Source organism: Suncus etruscus, chromosome 9 (genome assembly GCF_024139225.1).
Source record: "Suncus etruscus isolate mSunEtr1 chromosome 9, mSunEtr1.pri.cur, whole genome shotgun sequence".
Lineage (NCBI taxonomy): Eukaryota > Metazoa > Chordata > Mammalia > Eulipotyphla > Soricidae > Suncus > Suncus etruscus.
Window position 1 is genome coordinate 114,629,073 of NC_064856.1, and position 20,916 is coordinate 114,649,988.

A 20,916-nucleotide genomic window follows, 5' to 3' on the forward strand; every position below is an offset into this window, starting at 1 on the left:
TGGGAAGGGCCTGTTTGCACGTGAGCAGGGAGAAGCTGACCCCTCTACATGCCCTCCCCCCACCTCACTGCCTTCCAGTATGGGGGTCTCTCTTCCATTCCTGCTGCACTGGGACCCCCTTCTTCCTGTTTCTAGGAAGCCCACCAAGGGGAAGCGACGTTGGAGTGAGAGCCCTGCACTGGTTCACCAACTGTCATTTGGGGGAGGGTCATCCCAGTCAGGGCTACCTCCCACATCATCTCCTTGCTTCATTAATGGAAGAGGAAAAGTAGATATCTGGGGGGCCCTGCACCAACCTGTAGAGTTGGGCCCCATATCGCACCAAGGCTTAGCCAGGCTGAGCTAAGGGTAGAGGGTGCTATTGGCATCAGGAGCTCCGAGCCCCAGTAACAATATGAAGAAAGCAGGTAACCGGCTGGTCCCATGACCCTGTTCTCCCAATTAAACACGCTTGCTCTGCTGAATCCCCTATTTGCCTGCTGGTTTCTGAATGTGGTCTCTCCCATGAGGTCAAGTTCCCAAGATCTGGGGCTCACTGTGGCCGGGTGCAGCATTTCTAGCTGCTCCTGCTTCCAGAGAATTCTGGAAGGTTCCAGAAAGTTCCAGAGAATTCCTGGTGGTTCCAGAAAATTCCAATCCTCAAGATCTTCTGTGTGGCACCTAGGCAGGAGGATCTGAGATCACAGAGTACATTAGGAGCCCTCAGAGTAGGTCAAGCAGGCAGGGCAGACAGGGTTCCCCCACAGCAGAGCCTGTCCATCTCCTGCTGCCACAATATGGGGCTGAAGCTGAGAGCATCCTGCTCTCGAAGTGGGGTGAGGAAGGTCATGGAGCATTCTGGAGTGCTGCGGGGGCCACCCTCTGGGTGTTCGGGGGTTCCCTTAGCTTTGCCAAACTCCAGAGGCAGCTTCGACTGCTGCAGAGGGTTCCAGGGCCAGAGCTGACAGAGTTCCCCAGGGCTCGGGCCAGGGTGAAAGAGGTCTCCCGAGCCTCCTGGCACCTGGCTTGGGTGGGGCTGAGGGGTGCAGCCAAAGTGCTGGGGATGGGGTGGAACCTCCAGAGGGTCCAGAACTCTGGTTCCAACCTCAGACGCCTGGGTCGGGGCAGTGAGGATACTTCAAGCGCCCTGAATTGGCACCACTCACCTCCCTGGAACCAGGTGGAGGCAAAGCCGCAGTCACCCCTCCCCAAAGAAGCAGGAAGACAGAAGGAAGGCCTGCGGGGGAACAGAGCCCGGAAACACCATCTGTGCTGCAGACACACCCTGGGGATACAGCCCCATATAATCTTTTGGGTACCCTGGGAAGGAGCCTGGTCAGTTCCAAAGCAATGCACAGTCATTCCAGGGCAGGACGGTCTGGTCACTTCTGGGAAAGCGGGGGCAACCTCTTAGTCTAGGGTTCCAGCGAGGGGAAGCTGCAACTCTTGTGCACTGAGTAACCTGCATCTTGGGGGCAAATCCTGCCCCTGGGACGAGGTAGAGAGGGAAGGAGGTGGGGGCGCTGCCAACCTCCAGGAGGGTGCACAGCCCGCACCCACATTCCCCCCGAGGGCTGGGCACCCGCTCCCTTCACCAAGAGGAGAGGCGTGCACAGGTGCGGCCGGGCCCGCAGGTGTAGGTAGAGGCGAGAACGCGCCCTTCAAGGTAGCGCTGGGCTTTGCTGCTGCCGCCCGCAGAGAAACACGCGCCTGCCGCCCGGGGTGCCACCTCCCCGGGGCGGGGCCCACTGCTGCCCTGCGGTGGGGGACGGTTGCTCATTGGCTCCGACCCGGGACCAGACCCCGTTGCGTACCCTACGGCCCCCCGGGGGTCTCCAACTTCGTGCCACTTGCAGCGTCCCCGCGGCTACGCCTTCCCCAGGATGACCGCGCAGGGCATGCGCTGCCCGTGTCGCCAACAGCAGGGGACGCGCGTGGCCACGCGCAGGAGGAGCAGCAGGGCTGGGTCCGGGGACGTTGCCAACCCCCCTGGAGCTATGGCACGGAGCTCGGGGCGCACCTAGGGCGCAGCTGGGGGAACAAAAAACAAACCCAAATTTTCAGTGGAAGTGCATGCAACTCGGAACCCCGGGTGAACCAGGGGTTCAGCTGGGGGGAAAAAAAACCAAACCCAAATTTGCTGGGGGAGCGCACGCACTCGGAACCTGCGGGCAGCCACCGGGCTGGGCCTGAGTACAGCTGCGTCTGGGGCTTGGAGGCCTGGGGAAGCTCTCCAGGTGCCTGCGGGCAGTCCGTGCGCCCTGGAACCAGGCAGGCAGGGGCGCCCGGGGGGGTGGGGGTGGGCTGGGTCTGTCTGGGGCAGGCGAGGCGAGGGCGAGGCGCGCAGGGAGGGCGTGGGAAAGGAGGCGCGGCGAGGAGGGTTATCTCTACACTTAAAACTCAGCCACCCGCCAGACACGAGCGCCCCACGTTCCCGGCGCGCACGGCGACCGCCGCCTGCAGAGTCCCCGGGGCTCCAGGCAGATCGGGAGTGGGTGGCACGCGCGCGCCCTCGGGGTCGCTTCGAGGGCGTCTTGCCGGAGGGCTTCCCGTCGTGGGTGGGGTGCTCAGGCTCCAGGCTTCAGCCACCCGGGCGGCGATCCCATGCGCCAACCTTGCAGCGCGCCCAAAGTGGATGCGAGAGCCATGGACTGCGACGCGCTGCCCCGGACCGCGCCCCCCGTGCCAGGCGTCTCCGGAGGCGGCTGCCCCGGACGACGAGGAGGCCCCTCGGGGGCCCCGGAGCTGTTGCGCTGCAGCCGCCGGCGACAGCCCCAGCCCGGAGCGGCCGAGCCCGGCGTCGGGACTGGCACCGCGGCCGTGGCACGCCGCAACGAGCGCGAGCGGAACCGGGTGAAGCTGGTGAACTTGGGGTTCCAGGCCCTGCGGCAGCACGTCCCGCTGGCGGGTGCCACCAAGAAGCTGAGCAAGGTGGAGACGCTGCGCTCGGCCGCACAGTACATCCGCGCGCTGCAGCGCCAACTGGCCGAGCACGACTCCGCGCGCGCCCAGGGCGCACGGCCGGACGCCGCCGCCGCCTCCTCGCCCTCGCCTCGCTCGTCTTCCCCGGGGTCTCCGGGCTCGGACTACTTGTCGGACGACAGCGCCAGTCGTGGGGAGCTGAGCCCCGAGGAGCGCGAACTCCTGGATTGGTGCTGGTTGGGGGTGTACTGAGCGCCCCGCGCGCCCCTCTCCAAAACCCGGGACTTGGAGCCCGACGCGCCAGGGGTCTCTCCGGCCTTCTAGCTCGCTCGCTCTTCCTTCCTTCTTTCCTTCCTTCCTTCCTTCCTTCCCTTTCCTCCTTCCTCCCCAAACTTTTTCAAGCCCGAGCAAGACCGAGCGCTTGCTTGTCGGCGGTTGCAACACTTCCGGCGCGCTCTGCCGACCCAGGGGGGAGACTTGGGGAGCCTGGAGGCCCCAGGGCCGGCGGATCCGGGAGGCGGGGTGACTTTGCATTGCAAATCAACAGCTCGGAGCCGGTTGTAGAAAGGGCTAGGGCTGGGGTGCAGGGGGCCCCCTGACTCCTAGGCCCGCCCTGGGCACCTCCAATGCGCGCAAAGGTAACAACTCGCGGCCACCCGAGTCACCAGCGAGTCCCGGCGCGCCCGGCTGGCCGCCACCCCACGCCGTCCCGCCTGACCTAGTGGAGCCCTGGCCGGCCTAATCCCAAAGGGCCTGCCTCCCCGCTCTCCCCGATGGGCACCGCCTGTCCCCGTGCGCTGGGCGCTTTCCCAAGGTAGAGACTTCTCTGGAGGAACTGTTTATGCTGCCCGTTAACCGGCTGGGGACCTGGGCGCTCCAGCACGGCGTTTTCGTGCCAAGCAAGACTGGAACCCCTGGATTCTGCCCCGCCCACCCCGTGTAACCTCCCTCCCGGGGACTGCCCGCACCCCTGAAGTGTTCCTGGGGCAGCAGAGCTAGGGACTCACCCACCTACCGCGCCAATAAAACAGCAACTACACCGAACTGGAGTTGGGGGTCCTGTCTCTACCGCCGGTTCCCCTTTTAGAGAGCTGGGGCGCACCTCCAATGAATGGAATTGGAGGTCCAGGGCAAAGTGTGGCACCTCATAGTAGGGGATCATTGTGCCCCCCTCAAGAAGGGCCCCAGGTGGTCAGGCAGCTGTGCCTGGCTGCAGGGTGCGTCCTCCTGAGTTTCTGGGGAACCCCTGTTACCCCAGACCAGAAGGCGGATCTTGCCTCCACCTTTGACCGGGGCCACGGCACCTTTGAAGTTGGGTTCAGGAACTTTTATTATGAGGCTGAAAGTCGGTAGATCTTTCCGCTTTGAGCAGAGGCAGCCTTGGTGGGGTTGAAGGTCCCCCCTCTTTGAGCGGGAGCAGCCAGCGGGCCGTTGAAAGTGTGGGAGGTGGCGCCTCAGGTTGGCTGAGGACCGGACTCCTAAGTCACTGGGGCCACGTGGGTGGCTGGAACATCAGGGGCATAGGAACATCGTGGGATCCCTATCCCCAAGAGAGAGCCTTTGCCCGGCTGCTGGCAGGGAACTTGAGGACCTTGGAGCACTTTGGGGAGGCAGTTAGGCAGCGCTGCTCCCCAGGGACTCCGCAGGAGGAAAACGGGGTGTCCTGTTCCCAGACCCAGACCGCTGCGTGAACACACTGGAAAGAGCAGTTTCCATTTGTACCAGCTATGGGAGCTGCTGTGGGCCAGAAATAGTGAGTGAGGCTGGGCACTCTGCTGCCAGTCCTCGGCATGCCAGCCTCAGGCACTGCCAGTCCCATCGGTGCCAGTCCGGCAGTGCCATGCTACGCATTAGGGCAGGCGATTGGCACCAGCAGACACGGGTCCTGCCCAGGCTGCAGTGGGGGGCTCTGGGGAGGGACTGGAGCTGCTCCCAGAGAAGGTTCCTACCACAGATCAGTTTTGGGGATGCTGGTCAGGGTGAGGGGGGCACAGTGCCAGGCAGAGCCCAGGAGGCAGGTGGGAACAGGGTCCAATGAGGTCCCTTTCCTGCAGAAAAGGGGGGCTGTGTGACGCTCGCTGCCTGAATCCTAGTTGTCTCCTCAGCCCATATCCCTGTTGAAGTGGGGTATAGCCTGGGGTACCTCTATCCAGAACCAGTGGTGGAGTGGCTCAGCCTAAGTTTTGGGAGGCCTGCGGGTCAGGACGAGGAGTTTTCCCAGACCAGAGGGTTTCCTGCTCCCAGGCATATTGGGGCCAGACCCGATACCCTGCACCATTCTGCTGGGCCTTTTAAGAGAGCAGAGGGACAGACACAAGTGGTAGCTAATCAATCAGAGGTAGGCCAGCCTCACAAAGGGAATCATGGGCATCATGTGATGGGGAAGCGTGTGACCAATCGTCGTTTGGCATTGCCATACCGTGGTGCCCGCAGAGGGACCAACTCTGGTACCCAGAGCAAATTATCTGCCAAAGGCAAGAGGTACAGAGTGAGGGGCCAGAGCAGTGGCGCAAGCAGTACGGCATTTGTCTTGTACTCGCTAAACTAGGATGGGCCGCAGTTTCATCCCCCGGCGTCCCACATAGTCCCCCAAGCCAGGAGCGATTTCTGAGCGCAGAACCAGGAGTAAACCCTGAGCGTCGCCTGCAACACTCCTTTTTCAGTACTCATCACATGCACACACTCCTTTTTCAGTGCTCATCATACCCTGTGCACACTCCCCGTTTCCGGGGCCCAGGTGCAGGTTGTCCCCAGGGTTCTGTGCCATGCCTGAATTCACTGTGTGTCTTCTGTTGTTCCACCTGTCTCACCCAGCAGCTCCCGGTAACCGGCCTGACCTATGAGTGTAAGAAACGGGGCCTCGGGGCGGAGAGATAGCATGGAGGTAAGGCATTTGCCTTGCACGCAGAAAGGTGGTGATTCAAATCCTGGCATCCCATATGGTCCTCTGAGCCTGCCAGTGGCGATTTCTGAGCGTAGAGCCAGGAGTAACCCCTGAGCGCTGCTGGGTGTGACCCAAAAACAAAAAACAAACAAAAAATAAATAAAAAGAGAAACGGGGCTGGAGAGATAGCATGGAGGTAAGGCGCTTGCCTTTCATGCAGAGGGTCATCAGTTCAAATCCCGGCATCCCATATGGTCCCCCGTGCCTGCCAGGAGCAATTTCTGAGCATGGAACCAGGAATAACCCCTGACCACTGCCAGGTGTGACCCAAAAACCACAAAGAGAGAGAGAGAGAGAGAGAGAGAGAGAGAGAGAGAGAGAGAGAGAGAGAGAAACAGGGCTGCAGCATCACAAGGCCATGAGACCCCAGCATACCCCAACTCTGTAGGACCCACACTGTGAAAGGGGCCAATGAGGGGGAAGGAGTGGCTGGAAAGGGGTCACAGGAGGGCAGGGCAGAGAGATGCCTGGGATAGTGGGGAACCGCTAAACATGCCTAAGGGCCCTAAACATAGCCCAAGGACCCCCTAAAACAGCCCAAGGGCCCCAGACATAGACCAAGGACCTTTAACATAGCCACAAGGCCCTCCACACTGTCCCCCACCTGTCTCCTAATCCCCTTCCAAGTACATCAAACTCCATGAAAGCCACAGCTCCAACAGTTTCTGAACAATACAGGGTTCAGGGTCCCCACATGTGCCTATATGGAACCTGCCAGCGCTTCCCAGAATCCTAAAAACCAATGGCCTTCTAGGGGCAGCCAGGACCCTGGTGGCTGAGATCCTCTGGGCAGGAACAGTTCCTGGGGTGCACCTCAGATCCCATGACCAAGGGCTCCCAAATTGGCTGCCCCCGATGAGCTCTGAACCCTCCACACCCACTGCCCGGCCACCCCAATATGCAAATCCCAGCATGGGACCAGCTCACACGTCCAGGGCTGCAGGGAGTGGCAGCCACCTTGTGGGTCTCATTTGAATGTCGGGGTGTTGGGGGGCCCTAGGCTATACCTAGGGGGTTCCCTTCTGCATCTGCTGCTGACAGAATACGGGGGTCCCAGGAAGCCTGGGAGCTGGGTTGGTGCAGGGGAACATAATGCTCACAGTGCGATGCTTACCCCAGAGCCAGCAGGGGGGTTCCAAGGGTTGCCCTAGAGCTCAGGACAGGCCCCAAAGGCAGGGAAAGAGGAGCCAGGGGTAGCCTGGAGGGAGCACTGGTGTCTCTGGGGGGAGCCTTGCCTTAAGTCAGCACTGGAAACCTGTGGGGGTCCTGAGGGTGTGGGAGTCCTGAGGGTGTGCGGATCTGTGGGCTTGAGGTTGTGCAGGTCTGGGGGCTGTGCTGTCACCCTGTAACTAGTATCACAAGGGCCTGATCTGGGAATCTGGGAAATAATCCCCCATACTGCCCTGTCCTGGCTACCCCGGTACCCCTCTCTAGCTAGTGGGTGCTCTGGCCTGGCCCCCGTCTGTTCTGTGGGAGCCCCGGCCCTTCTGAGTGGGGGGTCCCGGGCAGTGTCCAAGCACATTTGGATTCTTGTGTGTTCTGGCCACCCCCTTACTGACTGGTATCTGGGGGGACTGGGTGGAGGGTCCGGGGTCTGTATGGGGTCATAGAGCTAAAAGCACAGCTCCGGGAAGCAGTCATAGGCCCTGAGGATGTGGGGAGCTGCTTACTGCCCCACAGTCCTAAGTCCAACGGCCTCTGCCCTCTGGTCCTACAGAAGCACCGAGAAGACCCTGCGGACATGCAGACACCTGACCTGGAGACATAGAGACACAGACCATGACACATGGACATATGCATGGACACTTGGGCAAATAGAGGCACACACATAAATTCACAGACATATAGACACAGAGACACACACACTCATAGACACATGGACACAGACATATGGACAGACACAGGCACACAACCTGTTTTGTTTTATTTATTTACATTATTATATTTTTATTTATATTTATATAATATAATATATTTATATTTATTTATATATATATTATATTTATATATATAATAAAATATATTTATATTTATTTAAATATATTATATTTATATTTATTTATTAACACACAGACTCTTTTTTTTTCTTTTTTTGTTTTTTTGGGCCACACCCGGTGGTGCTCAGGGGTTCCTCCTGGCTGTCTGCTCAGAAATAGCTCCTGGCAGGCACGGGAGACCATATGGGACACCGGGATTCGAACCAACCACCTTTGGTCCTGGATCGGCTGCTTGGAAGGCAAACGCTGCTGTGCTATCTCTCCGGGCCCGACACACAGACTCTTACAGGCAGACATGAACATACTCTGCTGTGGGTATCTCCTCCCCTAACTTCTTATTTATCCCACCTGAGTGATCAGAACTGCCCACACCTGGAATGGGCAGGTAGAGGAGTCTGCAGGGGGGAGAGAGGGGGGTAAGAAGGAGAGTTAGAGAGAGAAGCATCATCGAGAGAGCCATCATCACCATCAGAGATACAGCATCAGATTCACTATGAGCAATTCAGTATCATCAAAGAAGCAGCAGCAGGAACATCACCAAAGGGAGTTGGCCAGCCTGGAAGCCAGTTAGGAAGCCTGGAAAAAGCAGCTGAAAGGGAGACAGAGGCCGAGAGAGCCAGAAGGAGTAGAGAAGTAACTGCTAGGAAAAGGCTTAGTCTAGAGGCCAAGAGGAGGTGTACAGGGCGGTAGGGACCGTGAAATAAAGCTGGCCGACTCCTGGAACTTCCTCTGACTGCTTTGGGAATTCTCCGCCTTCACCCTGCAACCTTCAGACCCGCCAGACCGTAGGGGCAGCCGAAGCCAGGTCAAGCCCAGAAAGGCCTTACCATCCCCACTACAACACTAAGACTCTTTAATTTCTGTTAAGACAACATACTGCCACACAGACAAAGGAACGCACAGACACGCTGTGCCCTTCTCCCAAGTCCAAGCTCCACTGCCCACACCTGCCAGCCTGGCCTCTGAGGCTCCGGCCCCTGGCAGCTCCAGGGGACCCGGGTCTGAGTGACACCCCACTGCGCTGGGCCCTCCGGACTTCGAGGGGTGAGAAGGAGCCCGGCCCCACCTCTCGAGGGGGAAGTGCGGTGCTGAGGGTGGAATTCTGGCCCTGGGCACAGGCACTGCAGGTTGGCACTGGCCTGGCACACGCTGACTTGGCACCTCAGGGTCCCTGAGTCCTGCCAAGGGCGAGCCCCAAGCACCTCCGGGTGTGGCCCAGCAGCACACATGGTCCTACCTTTTCAGCCCTTTCTGGCGCGTCTCCCTGTCTGGGGCTCAGATGCCTGTCTCCTCTCTGTGTAGGACTCTGGCTGAACTTGCTCAGACCCATCTCTGGCCCCTGCAAGGGTCTCCAGGGTCCCTGTGGGGGTTTTCCTGCTCCCCAAACTCCAGACAGATTCTGGGGTTCTGACCACACTAAGGACTCACTTGGGCTGTGGGGTTTGTTCAGAAAAGTGGGGTCGGGCCCGGAGAGATAGCACAGTGGCGTTTGCCTTGCAAACGGCCGATCCAGGACCAAAGGTGGTTGGTTCGAATCCCGGTGTCCCATATGGTCCCCTGTGCCTGCCAGGAGCTATTTCTGAGCAGACAGCCAGGAGTAACCCCTGAGCAATGCCGGGTGTGACCCAAAAACAAAAAAAAAAAAAAAAAAAAGAAAAAAGAAAAGTGGGGTCTGGGCCTGGAGTGAAAGGACAGAGGAGAGAGTGAGTGTTTGCCTTGCATACAGCCTGTTGAATTAATTAAATTAATAAAAGTCCTTGATGGTGGTGGATGATGGTGGATGGATGGTGAGGCCTTTCTCGGCCTGCCCAGGTGCCTGCAACTTCTCTGGCCTGGGGGGGTCTGAGGGTTCGGTAAACGGATAACATAACGCCAAGGAAATGATCCACAAACAGTCGGTAGAAGTCAGGAGACACGAAGCTCTATTACAAGGTTCCTACCACCACCATGTATGTATCTTTTTTTTTTTTTTTTTTTTGGTTTTTTGGGCCACACCCGTTTGATGCTCAGGGGTTACTCCTGGCTATGTGCTCAGAAATCGCCCCTGGCTTGGGGGGACCATATGGGACGCCAGGGGATCGAACCGTGGTCCTTCCTTGGCTAGCGCTTGCAAGGCAGACACCTTACCTCCAGCGCCACCTACCCGGCCCCCATGTATGTATCTTATATGGCTTCTAAGCTAACCCTTCAACAGCCTCCTTCAGCTGCCCTGCGTCTATCTTGTCTCTGCTCTCTCCATCCTGCCTCCTTCTCCTGAGGCATCTTGCTGATTTTTTCTCACACCCCTCAGGCAACCCCTTTGTTACCTTCCATAGACTCCTCCCAGATGTGGGCTGGTCTGACCATCAGGTAAGATTAGCATTTTGCGCTGGGAGGGGTAACACAGGGGACCTGGGTTCAATCCTGGGCATCCCATGGGGTCCCCTGAGCCTGCCAGGAGTGATCTCTGAGTGAAGAGCCCTGTGTAGCACGAGGTATGGCAGAAGAAAGAAAAGAAAGGGGGCCGGGCGGTGGCGCTGGAGGTAAGGTGCCTGCCTTGCCTGCGCTAGCCTAGGACGGACCGCGGTTCGATCCCACGGCGTCCCATATGGTCCCCCAAGCCAGGAGCGACTTCTGAGTGCATAGCCAGGAGTAACCCCTGAGCGTCAAATGGGTGTGGCCCAAAAACCAAAAACAAAAACAAAAAAAAAGAAAAGCAAGAAAAAGCAAGAAAGCAAGCAAAAAAGAATGAAAGAGAGAATGAATGAAGAGAGAATGAATGAGAGAGAGAGAAAGAAAGAAAGAAAGAAAGAAAGAAAGAAAGAAAGAAAGAAAGAAAGAAAGAAAGAAAGAAAGAAAGAAAGAAAGAAAGAAAGAAAGAAAGAAAGAAAGAAAGAAAGAAAGAAAGAAAGAAAAGAGGAAGGAAGGAAGAGGGCGGAAGAAAAAGGAAAGAAAAATAAAAGGAAAAAAGAAAGGAGGGAAAGAAGGAAAAAGGAAAGAAAAATAAAAGGAAAAAAGAAAGGAGGGAAAGAAGGAAGGAAGGAAAGAAAGAAGAGAAAGAAAAGGGCCCGGAGAGATAGCACAGCGGCGTTTGCCTTGCAAGCAGCCGATCCAGGACCAAAGGTGGTTGGTTTGAATCCCGGTGTCCCATATGGTCCCCCGTGCCTGCCAGGAGCTATTTCTGAGCAGACAGCCAGGAGTAACCCCTGAGCATTGCCAGGTGTGACCCAAAAACCAAACCAAAACAAAACAAAACAAAACAAAAAAAACAAAGAAGAGAAAGAAAAAAGATGGGGCCGGCGAGGTGGCGCTAAAGGCAAGGTGTCTGCCTTGCAAGTGCTACCCAAGGAACGATCCCCCGGCGTCCCATATGGTCCCCCCAAGCCGGGGACGATTTCTGAGCGCATAGCCAAAAGTAACCCCTGAGCATCAAACGGGTGTGGCCCCCCCCAAAAAAAACCAATAAAATAAAATAAAATAGGGGCCGGGCGGTGGCGCTAGAGGTAAGGTGCCTGCCTTGCCTGCGCTAGCCTTGGATGGACCGCGGTACGATCCCCCGGTTTCCCATATGGTCCCCCAAGCCAGGAGCGACTTCTGAGCGCATAGCCAGGAGTAACCCCTGAGCGTCACCGGGTGTGGCCCAAAAAAACCAAAAAATAAATAAATAAAAATAAAATAAAATAAAATAAAAAGCAACAAAAAGGAAAAAGAATAAAGAGAAAAATTTAAAAAAGAAAAGAAAAAGAAAAAGAAAAAAGAAGGGAAGGAAGGAAGGAAGGAAGGAAGGAAGGAAGGAAGGAAGGAAGGAAGGAAGGAAGGAAGGAAGGAAGGAAGGAAGGAAGGAAGGAAGGAAGGAAGGAAGGAAGAAGGAAGGAAGGAGGGAGGGAGGGAGGGAGGAAGGAAGGAAGGAAGGGCAGGCCCTTCATCCCCACACAGCTCAGCCTGCCAGTTACTGGGAAGATGCTGCCTGCCAAGGGTCCCCAAATTCACTCCTGAGTATGAGAAGCCCAGGCCCCCCAGGGCACCCCCAGGTGAGAGTGACCTTCCGTCACCCCAGAATTCTGGATTCTCCTAAGAGTGACTCCCCAGGCCCTCGGGGTGTGGTTCCTGGTAGTGGTGTCCAGGACAGGGCCGAGGTTTCCGTGAGCCCCGTGGATCCTGCTTTAATTCTGTTTTTTGGGCGAGACTGGAGGGCTATGTTCCTCTGGGGCTCAGGGAAGGGGCAGCCAGCCCCATGACCCAGAAGATCCCTGCAGGATCTGTGCACCCCTGGAGACCCCCCAATACCTGATCCCGGGGAGGGCAGAGCCAAGGCCACAGGTCCACCAGCTTTAGGGGCCCCATGCCGGCCCATCCTCACAGGGGCCCTGGTGTGAGTTCCTGGGACATGGAGGCCCTGGAGAGGGGTCATTCCTGCACAGACCCAGCCCCCTAGCCCTTGTGGACCCAGAGGTGAGGGCTGGACCAGGGATGGGGTGCTGGGCCCCAATCTCCTAGTTCCCATTCCCTGGTGTGGATGCCACCAACTCTGTCTGTGGCAGGTCCAGGAGGCCGTGTGGGGTCCAAGACAGGCTGACTCCCATCTTCCTGCTGCTGAGGGCTCAGGGGGTGCCCCAAACCCCTCGTGTGAGGGTTGGGGCTCGGTTGCCCACCTGCTCCCTGGGCCCAGCCTGGTCCTCTGCTGCCACAGCTCCGAGCTGGTCAGCCTGGCCCCCGAGAGTGCCTGGGGGACCCACTGTGGCAGCAGGTAGGGCGGCTGCACGTGCTGGCAGGCGGGGCCCACCGGTCTCCCTCGGGCTGCAGGTGCTGGGAGGTGCCCGGGGTCTGTCCGGACCTGCCCGCTGTGGCTGTGTGAGCAGCGCCGCAGGCGAAGGGCAGGTCCCGCAGGCGTGGCAGGGCGTCCTGGTGGCCACACGTGTCTCTTGCTGAGTGTCTGCGCGTGCCGTGCACCCTTCTGGGGAATGGTGGGGCCTGGCTCATGTGACACATGACAGACAAGTGGACCCACAGACACATGGACACGGAGAAACAGACACACATGGATACACAGACATAGGCACACAGGTGCATGGACATACATGCACCTAAGTGGACATCAACCTAGGAGTGCATGTACCCTGGCACACATATACACACATGCAAACACATGTGATGTGTACACACATGTAAGGCATTTAGACGTGTGTGGTCTGCACACATCAAAGATATATGCGCATAAAATACATACAAACATGTGTGAGCGTGCAAACACACATCTGGCCTCGGGGTAGCTGGGCCTGATTCTGTCCCCATCACTGCCCCTTGTGTCCCTGCCCCACTCACCCCCAAGTCACTCCGGGGACCCCACAGATCTGCTCCGGTCATGGGGACCTCCCAAACCCCACAACTCCACCATCTGCACTAGCCTCAGAGACCCCGGGAGCACTGGCTCTGGAGCACTCCTCTATGTCCCCTGGGGAAGGCCATGTGCTTGCAAGGGAGAGATGCCTAGTGGGACCCAGAAGGGTGGGACGGAGCACTGTCTCCGAGGCACTGAGGGAGGCTGGTTTTGCCCTGCACCCCACTATGCTCTGGGACCGCACTGTGGGTCTTGGGGACCTGGGAGCTCACAGCAGCAGGAGTGATGAGAGAATGCCATGGGGACTCTGACCCAACCTGCTCCCCCAGATTTCCCTTGCCTGCCTCTCTGCTGAACCAGGGGAAACCGCATGCGGGAGTCTTGAGCCCATCCCCCAGCTTGCAGCATGTTGGTTCTAGAAGCTTTTACAAGTGTCTAGAAGGTTCTAGAAAGTTCCTCTGTCTCTTCACCTCTCCAAGGTGGCCAATCAGTCAGAACTTCTCTGCTCAGCCCACAGACATCCCCCCCCCCCACCTACCCCACTTCGGGTGTCTGAATTCCAGGGACCCCAGGCAAGCCTCACATCTGCCAGCACCCTCTCCCCTCTGTTCTGGGCCTTCCTGCAGGTTGTGGGCGGGAGACTCCTGCCTCGCCCCAGAGCCAGGGAGAAGCTGAGTGCAGGGCAGGAGCGGGCTGGGTGTGGGGCCCATTAACCATTAACAGGCACAGACAATGGTGATTTTGTGGGCCCAGGGCACCGCCGGACCATCAAAGCCCCGAGAATTGGCGGTCCAGCGGGAGGGATTTGTGCAAACTAAGGGCAGGTGCAGGGGCCCCGTGGGGCAGGCGGGAGGGTGGCAGCGCCCTGGGGCGTGCTCCTCCTAACCTGTGCCTACTGGCTGGGACACCCCTGAGCAGGGAGGGTGACTGGGGGTTCCTGAGGGGGGTCACCCCAGACTCCCAGGGGGGGCTGCCTGACCAGGCTGAGTTTTATGCTCCACCCACCAGGACACCCCACAGTCTGTCCACTCCTGCTGGGTCCCTGAGAAGGGCTGGTCCAGGAGTGACTTTCAGAATGGAGGTCTGTAAGGGGGCACCCCCAGTCTCAGGTGCCATCCAGCTGCCTGTCTGTTCAGATTGGCCCTGTGGGTCCCCCAGGACTCTCCCTGGCATCTGGGCCCTGCAGATGTTTCCTGCCCTGTCTTGGGGTGCTGTGGGGGAAGCAGACACGGTACTCAGTGCTCAGTGCTCCGCCGTCTCCACTCAGGAGACACCAGACACTCCTCTGGGGAACCCAGGGAAGCTTCCTTCACACCACCCACTGCCTCTACCTCACCCCCCTCCCCGGTGCCCACTCCAGTGATGCCCACCGACAGTTCCAGCCCAGAGCCCTGATCGTGGCCAACGGAGCAGTTGCCTCAATGACCTGGGGCTCCAGAGGACTGCAATGCAGGGGCGTGGGGGCCTTGCCTTGGTGTTGGGGTGCAGGGGTAGGGGACAGCAATGGTGGGTGCAGGGGCCAGGGAACAGGGTGGGAGGCACAATGGTGGGAGGGTCAGGGGACAGATGTGGATACAGGGGCACAGGGGTACGGGAATGGGGTGTGCGGGTGGGAAGGACAGAGGCTGCATGGGACACCCGAAGAGGAGAGTGGGGTGGAAAGAAACGCAATGGGGTGTCCTCACATCTGAGCGTGCCTCTCTGAGCTCCCTTGACCCTGCACCACCACCCCTGGAACACGGGGACACTGCCCTGGGCCTTGGGGACACAGGACACAGGCCACTGGGGACTGTGATGCCATGGCGCCCTGACTTGACTCCACCCCTTGCCATGGCCACGCCCCTGACCTTGACCACATCTGGCCCCGCCCCTTGTTCTGGCCCCGCCCCTGCGTTGATTTTACCCAACCACGACCCTTTCCCATTTCTGACTCCGCCCCTGCATTTACTCCACCCCTTGCCATGGCCACGCCCCTTACCTTGACCAGGTATGGCCCCGCCCCTTGTTCTGGCCCCGCCCCTGCGTTGATTCTACTCAATCACAACTCCTCCCGCTTCTGACTCCGCCCCATCCCAGCCCCACCCAGTCCCTGGCTCTGCCCCACCCTGACCCCGCTGGTTCTAGATCTTTCCAGATGTGGTCACATCTGCTTCAGTGCCAGGAAAGGTTCCGGGGAACCTGTGGGGCTGGAGGCCCGCACCCTCCCCTGCTGCCTCAGTCTCCCCTGCTGGGCCAGGCGGGGCACCCAGGGGATTTGCCGGTGCTCTGAGTCACACAGGGAGCCGCCCCAGACGCCCATTAGTGATTTGTCACTGTCCTGGACGAGTTTTCAGCCGAGGCTCCTTGCGGGATCCCTGTCCTCCGCGCCTGGCCCAGAGCCTTCTAGGATCCTGCCCAGGGCCGCAAGACATGAGCGCTGGGTTTGGGGAGCAGAGGGGCGACCCCTCAGTGGGCACCAGAGAGAGAGAGAGACTTGGGCCATCGAGGGACCCTGCCCAGGGTGGCTGCCAGGAGGTGGTGACATCTTGCTGGATCCCTTTAGGGTGCCCCCACCTATGAAGGACAGTGGGCGCTTCTGTGTAGACCAGAGTGTCAGGGGTGCAGGGCAGGAGAAAACCCGGCTGAGTGTGGGGCCTGGAAGGGGCCGGCAATAGGGGAGGCCTGTGTGTGGGATCTGGATTGGGGTCCTTTGGCCCACCAGCACCCCCCAAACTAGTCAGCAGAGGGCATCAGTGGCACCTTTTCTTCTTCGGCGTTTGGGGGCTCCGTGGGGGTGTGGCTGGGTCTGATCAGTGCCAGGCTGTCCACCTGGGGGCCATGTGTGTCCTACATGTGTCCAAGGGGGAGAAATGGCCCAGCGAGTCCCTGCCTCCGTCCCGGGGCCTCCTGCTCACCCTTTAGTGACCACAAGTCGCTGGAGCTGGGGGGCCACAAGAGCTCCTGCTTACAGAGCACCAGTGGGAGCTCGAGCCAGGGAGAGCACATGTGTTTGCCTCGCATGTGTCCTACCCGGGTTCGATCCCCGGCTTCCCATAGGGCCCCCTGAGCCTGCTAGGAGTTATTCCTGAGTGCAGAGCCAGGACTAAGCCTTGAGCACCACTGGTGTGGCAAACAAACAAACAAGCAAACAAAAACAAATCCAGAGAGCTGAGATCTCTGAGGAGGGTCTGCAGGCCGAGGGGAGGCAGCACCCGCTGTCACTCAGCCCACAAGTGAGGTGGGCAGAGGGGGCCCCTCCACAGGGTTGTGTCCCCAAGTCTCTGTGGAAAAGGCCCAGTTCTGCTCCCTCGACATTCAGGCCTCAGTAGGGTGGGCGTGGGAGCCGGGAGAACAGATGCACCTGGGCACTAGTGTGGTGGCCAAGATGTGTGGGGACACCAGTGAGGACACATGGGGCGTCAGAATTGGGGGCACGCTGGGGTCCAGGGTCTGCAGCCCCATATGAAAAGAAGCATGTTCCTCTGTGTGTTCCTGCTACATGTGATCACCCACTCTATGGGTTCCTACAATCTACACTCATGCCACATGTGTTTCCACAACATAACTGTTACAGCGAGTTCCTATAATAACCTGCTATGCACATTCATGTAACATGACCACTGTGTGCTTGCAACGTGTACCTACACTCACATGACCATCTGCTATGTGTTTCTGAAACATGCCTCCTACACGCATGCTCTGCAATATGCCTGCCACATGGTGCTACAGCAACATGCCTGCTGTCATTTCTCTGCTCTTTGTGTGCTCCTAGAATACACATGTTACATGTGTGTCCTCCTACATGGTCCTTCTACAACATGCATGTGTGTACTCCCACATCTCTACAGGTGTGCTACTGGGACATGCCTGTTACACACGGGCTCCACAGATGTAATGCAAGAACATGCCTGCCACCCATCCACCCATCCACCCACCCATTCACCCACCCCTCACCACCCATCCATCCACCTGTCCATCAGTCATCAGTCTATCCATCCATCTGTCCATCCACCAACCTACCCACCCACTAGTCAAGCCAGCTAGCAAACCACCATCCTTCCCTCCACCTACCCACCCATCCACGCATCCATCCTCCCATCCGTCAACAGTCCATCCATCCATCTGCCTCCTCCACCCCTGTCCATCCATCCATCCATCCTTCCATTCATCCATCCACCCACCTGTCCATCCATCCCCGTATCTCTCCCTCTGCTCCCAATGTCTCTAGTGACCGCTGTCCTACTATCTCCGCACACCTGTGTGCTCGATCTCAGTGTCTTCACTGAGCAGTGCTAGCAGACCGGATGTCCTCAGAACGTTGGGGAAGAGGGTCCCCATGACTGTCAGTTGGGAGGCCCCTGAAGACGCTTGCTCTAGGAGCTTGTCTGTATTTATCTGCGCATAGTTGAGTGTGTATGTATCTATGTATCTATGCCTGTGTGTATCCTAGTGTTTCTGTGTATCTGTGTGTTTGTGTGGATCATATTTTCTCTGTATGTGTTTGTATATCTGTGTGTCTGTGTATCTATGTGTCTATTTGGCTGTGTGTCTGTTTGTCTATGTGCCGGTGTGTGTGTGCGCCTGTGTGTGTCTGTGTGTTTCTGTGCATTTGCATCTGTGTGCCTGTTTTCTATGCGTCTGTTTGTCTGTGTGTATCTGTGTGCCTGCATGTCTGTTTGTGTGTGTCTGTATGTCTTTGTATATTTGTGTGTCTGTTTGTCAGCATGTAATTGTGTGTCTATGTGCCTGTGTGTGTCTATATCTGTCTGTCTATATTTGCATGTGTCTGTATGTCTGTCTGTGTCTTGTGTCTAGTGTCTGTGCATCTGTGCGCCTGTGTTTCGGGAACCCCCAGTTTCTCTACCTCCCCTGCACCCCACTGCTGGCCTCACAGCTGTGGTGAAAGCTCAGGCTGGAACCATATCTCCTGGGGTCGCCACGGGAGGTTGTAGGGGCCCACCCTCTGTCCTGCGGCTCCCTGAGGGCTGCTGACCTCTGACTCCATCTCTGCTCTGGGCCCTTCAGACAGCCCCAGAATGTGTGAGGAGGGACAGGGCCCCCAGAAGCAACTGCACCCTGTAACCCCAGCCCCAGCTGAAACCCCCCTGTGGACTGGTGGGCTCAGGCCTGGGTCCCAGCTGCCCCCAAATGTAGGCTCCTGGCAGCAAGGCCCCTAGCCTGGCCCTGTGTGACCTCTGACCTGTCCAGGGACTTGCGGGTGGATTGAGGTTCCCCTAGGTCCAACATATTCCTCCCACTCCCTCGGGCACCCCCAGATCTGGACAGTGGTCCATTACTCCAAGCACTGCCCACTGCCAGTCAACATTGGGGGGCTTTGGGGGCCCAGAGAGGCAAACAGCCCTCGCCGGCCCTGGGTCTGGGGAGTGGGGGCTGAGGTCGCCGCCAGGTCCAGCCGGGCCAGGGGCGCCCGACGCCCCAGGACCCCGATGTCCCTGGTCCTTGCCATGCTCGGTCGGGTCCTTGCGCGCTGTGGCCACCCGGGGGCGCCAGAGACCGGGCCTGGGCCGAGCCACAGCGTCCACCGGGCATGCGCAGCCCGAGCCTGCACCCCAGGACCCAGCTCGGAGCAGGTGGGGTGGCCGGGGGCGGCACCAAAGGAGTCGGTCAGCGCTGGGGCAGCAAGAACTGGCCCCAGGAGAGGACCTCGTCCACCGGTGCAACCTCCCAAAACAACCCCCGTACACACACACACACACACACACACACACACACACACACACACACACACACACACACACACACACACACACACCAAGAACAGAGCAATGGCTGCCCCAGCACTGAGGGGAGCCTCTACCCTGGCAGGAGTCCAGTCCCCCATAAACTGGATGCCCCAAGTACCCACCCCCACCCCAGCCACCCTCTTTCCTCTGGGCCCCAGCTGCACCAAAGTGGTCGCTGTTGGTGCTGTTCAGGGCTGTGGAGATGTTCTACATACTCCCTACATGCAAATGCATGCATGACGCAGACATACGGCACGCACGGACGTGGAACTCAGCATGCATGCGTGATATGACAGGTGTATTGCATGGAAATACATACACTGTCACAGACATGTATGCATGCCAATTTACACATGCCAGACAAACATGCATGGCCACAGGCAGACACACGCACATATGCAGAATAAATATGCAAGACCAGGGTATGTATGTTTGAACATGGGCAAGGCAAACACACTACGTTGGAACATGCGTATATACGCAGGATAAAGTGCATTATTATGGACACGCATGTATTTATACACAGGACAATCTTGCATGGTAATGGACATTTAGGTACAGAATTGAGGCAAGCATGCATGCTCATGGGCACGTGTTAACACATGTGTGGTAAATTTGCACCACCAGGGTCCTGTATGTATGCACAAGACAAGGCAAATACATGTTATGGTGCCCATGTGTGTACATGTGTGAAACTAAAGATGCGTGACATGCTCTGCACAGCCCCGCACTCTCAGGTGCTGGCACAAACGCGAGCATCCATGCCCACCTTCCCTGGGCTGTGGGCACTGTCGCAGGGTGTCACCCTGGGCAGGGTCAGGCTGGGCTGTTTGTGGGGACAGCACTGGGCAGAGTCCAGAGGTGACATTCGTGTGACCTGGGCAGACTCGGCCCCAGACGGTCCAAGGTCCTCCCCGTGCGCTTCCTCCTGAGTCGCTGCGACACCCCTGGGAACCACCGGAGCCCCCATGTTCCGCAGCAAAGCGTCAGCAGAGGTACCAACCAGGCCTGCATCCAGAACAGGGACAGTCACACCCTCTTTTCCCTGGGGTGCCACTCTGTCTCCTCTGACCCCCTCTGCACCCTTGTTCTTCTCTTCACCCTCTGCACCCTTCTGCACCTCTCTGCTCCCCTCTGCACCCTGCTCCTCTCTGCTCCCTTCTGCATCCTCTTCTCCCCCTTTGCACCCCTCTTCTCCCCTCTGCACCCCTCTGCTCTCCCCCTTGTACCCCACCACCACTCATCTGCAGGTCTCCAGCACACCCAGTGCCTCTTGCCTCTGCCGCCCGCAGCCCTGGGGGGGCAGATGCACCTGTCAGGGTGACACAGAGCAGGGCCACAGGCTCAGGGTGAGGGCAGCTCCAGGGTGCCGGAGGGCAGGAGAGGCGAGCGCTGGGCTGGGCTGGGAGGGCGTCTGGACCGGGGACAGATGCCTCCTCACGTCGTCCCACTGTCCCCACTGAGGTCAGTGCAGCCCTTGGGGCACCTGCCACTGTGCTGCCTAGTCTGGGGTTCGAGATCCTGTGACGCACGGCCTAGACCCACCCTGACCCCTGGTGGGCTGGGCGTCATCGGGGAGTTCTGAGGGAGCTCACCCCTGCCGGCACGGGGGTGTCCCAGGCAGACACAGCCCCCAGGCCCCTCCTTTCCTCCCTCATGAGTGAGACCTCAACAAGACCCAAATCCTGGGGATCCCAGCAAGTCACCCCTAATGGAAACCTCACACCCTGGGGTTCCCCCTTTTCCTGGGGTCTCTGCCCAGGGCCCCTCCTCCCTGGTCCTGTTTTGGATTGAGTTCCCAGTTTCTCCAGTTGCCAGGACCTGGGGGTCTGAATCAGCTCCCACAGACCCCCCAAGGCCATGTCCCTGCCCCTGCCGGAAGGTCCAGTACCCCCACAGGCGGGGGGGGGGCAGTGCTTGGTTCTGGACCCACTCTGGTCTGGGCAGCAGCTTGGACCAGGCTCTGGGTGGACGGACCCTGGGGCCATTCCCCAGAGGTGGGGGAGCAGCAGCTGGTCCTGCAGTCTGGATTCC

At 58.5% G+C, this 20,916-nt stretch overlaps 2 protein-coding genes across 7 annotated transcripts in view; one reads left to right on the top strand and one right to left on the bottom strand.

Moving 5' to 3' along the window:
• Window positions 1-20,916, bottom strand: part of CD81 (CD81 molecule) — a 344,561-nt gene that overhangs the window by 44,075 nt on the left and 279,570 nt on the right. The window lies entirely within an intron of this gene.
• On the top strand, window positions 2,626-3,153 carry ASCL2 (achaete-scute family bHLH transcription factor 2). Its single transcript, XM_049781262.1, has one exon. The coding sequence runs from the start codon at window positions 2,626-2,628 to the stop codon at window positions 3,151-3,153; it is 528 nt and encodes a 175-aa protein (XP_049637219.1).

Excerpts from the sequence above, each read along its gene's own strand:
- ASCL2 (XM_049781262.1), top strand. The coding sequence starts at position 2,626 with ATGGACTGCGACGCGCTGCCCCGGACCGCGCCCCCCGTGCCAGGCGTC.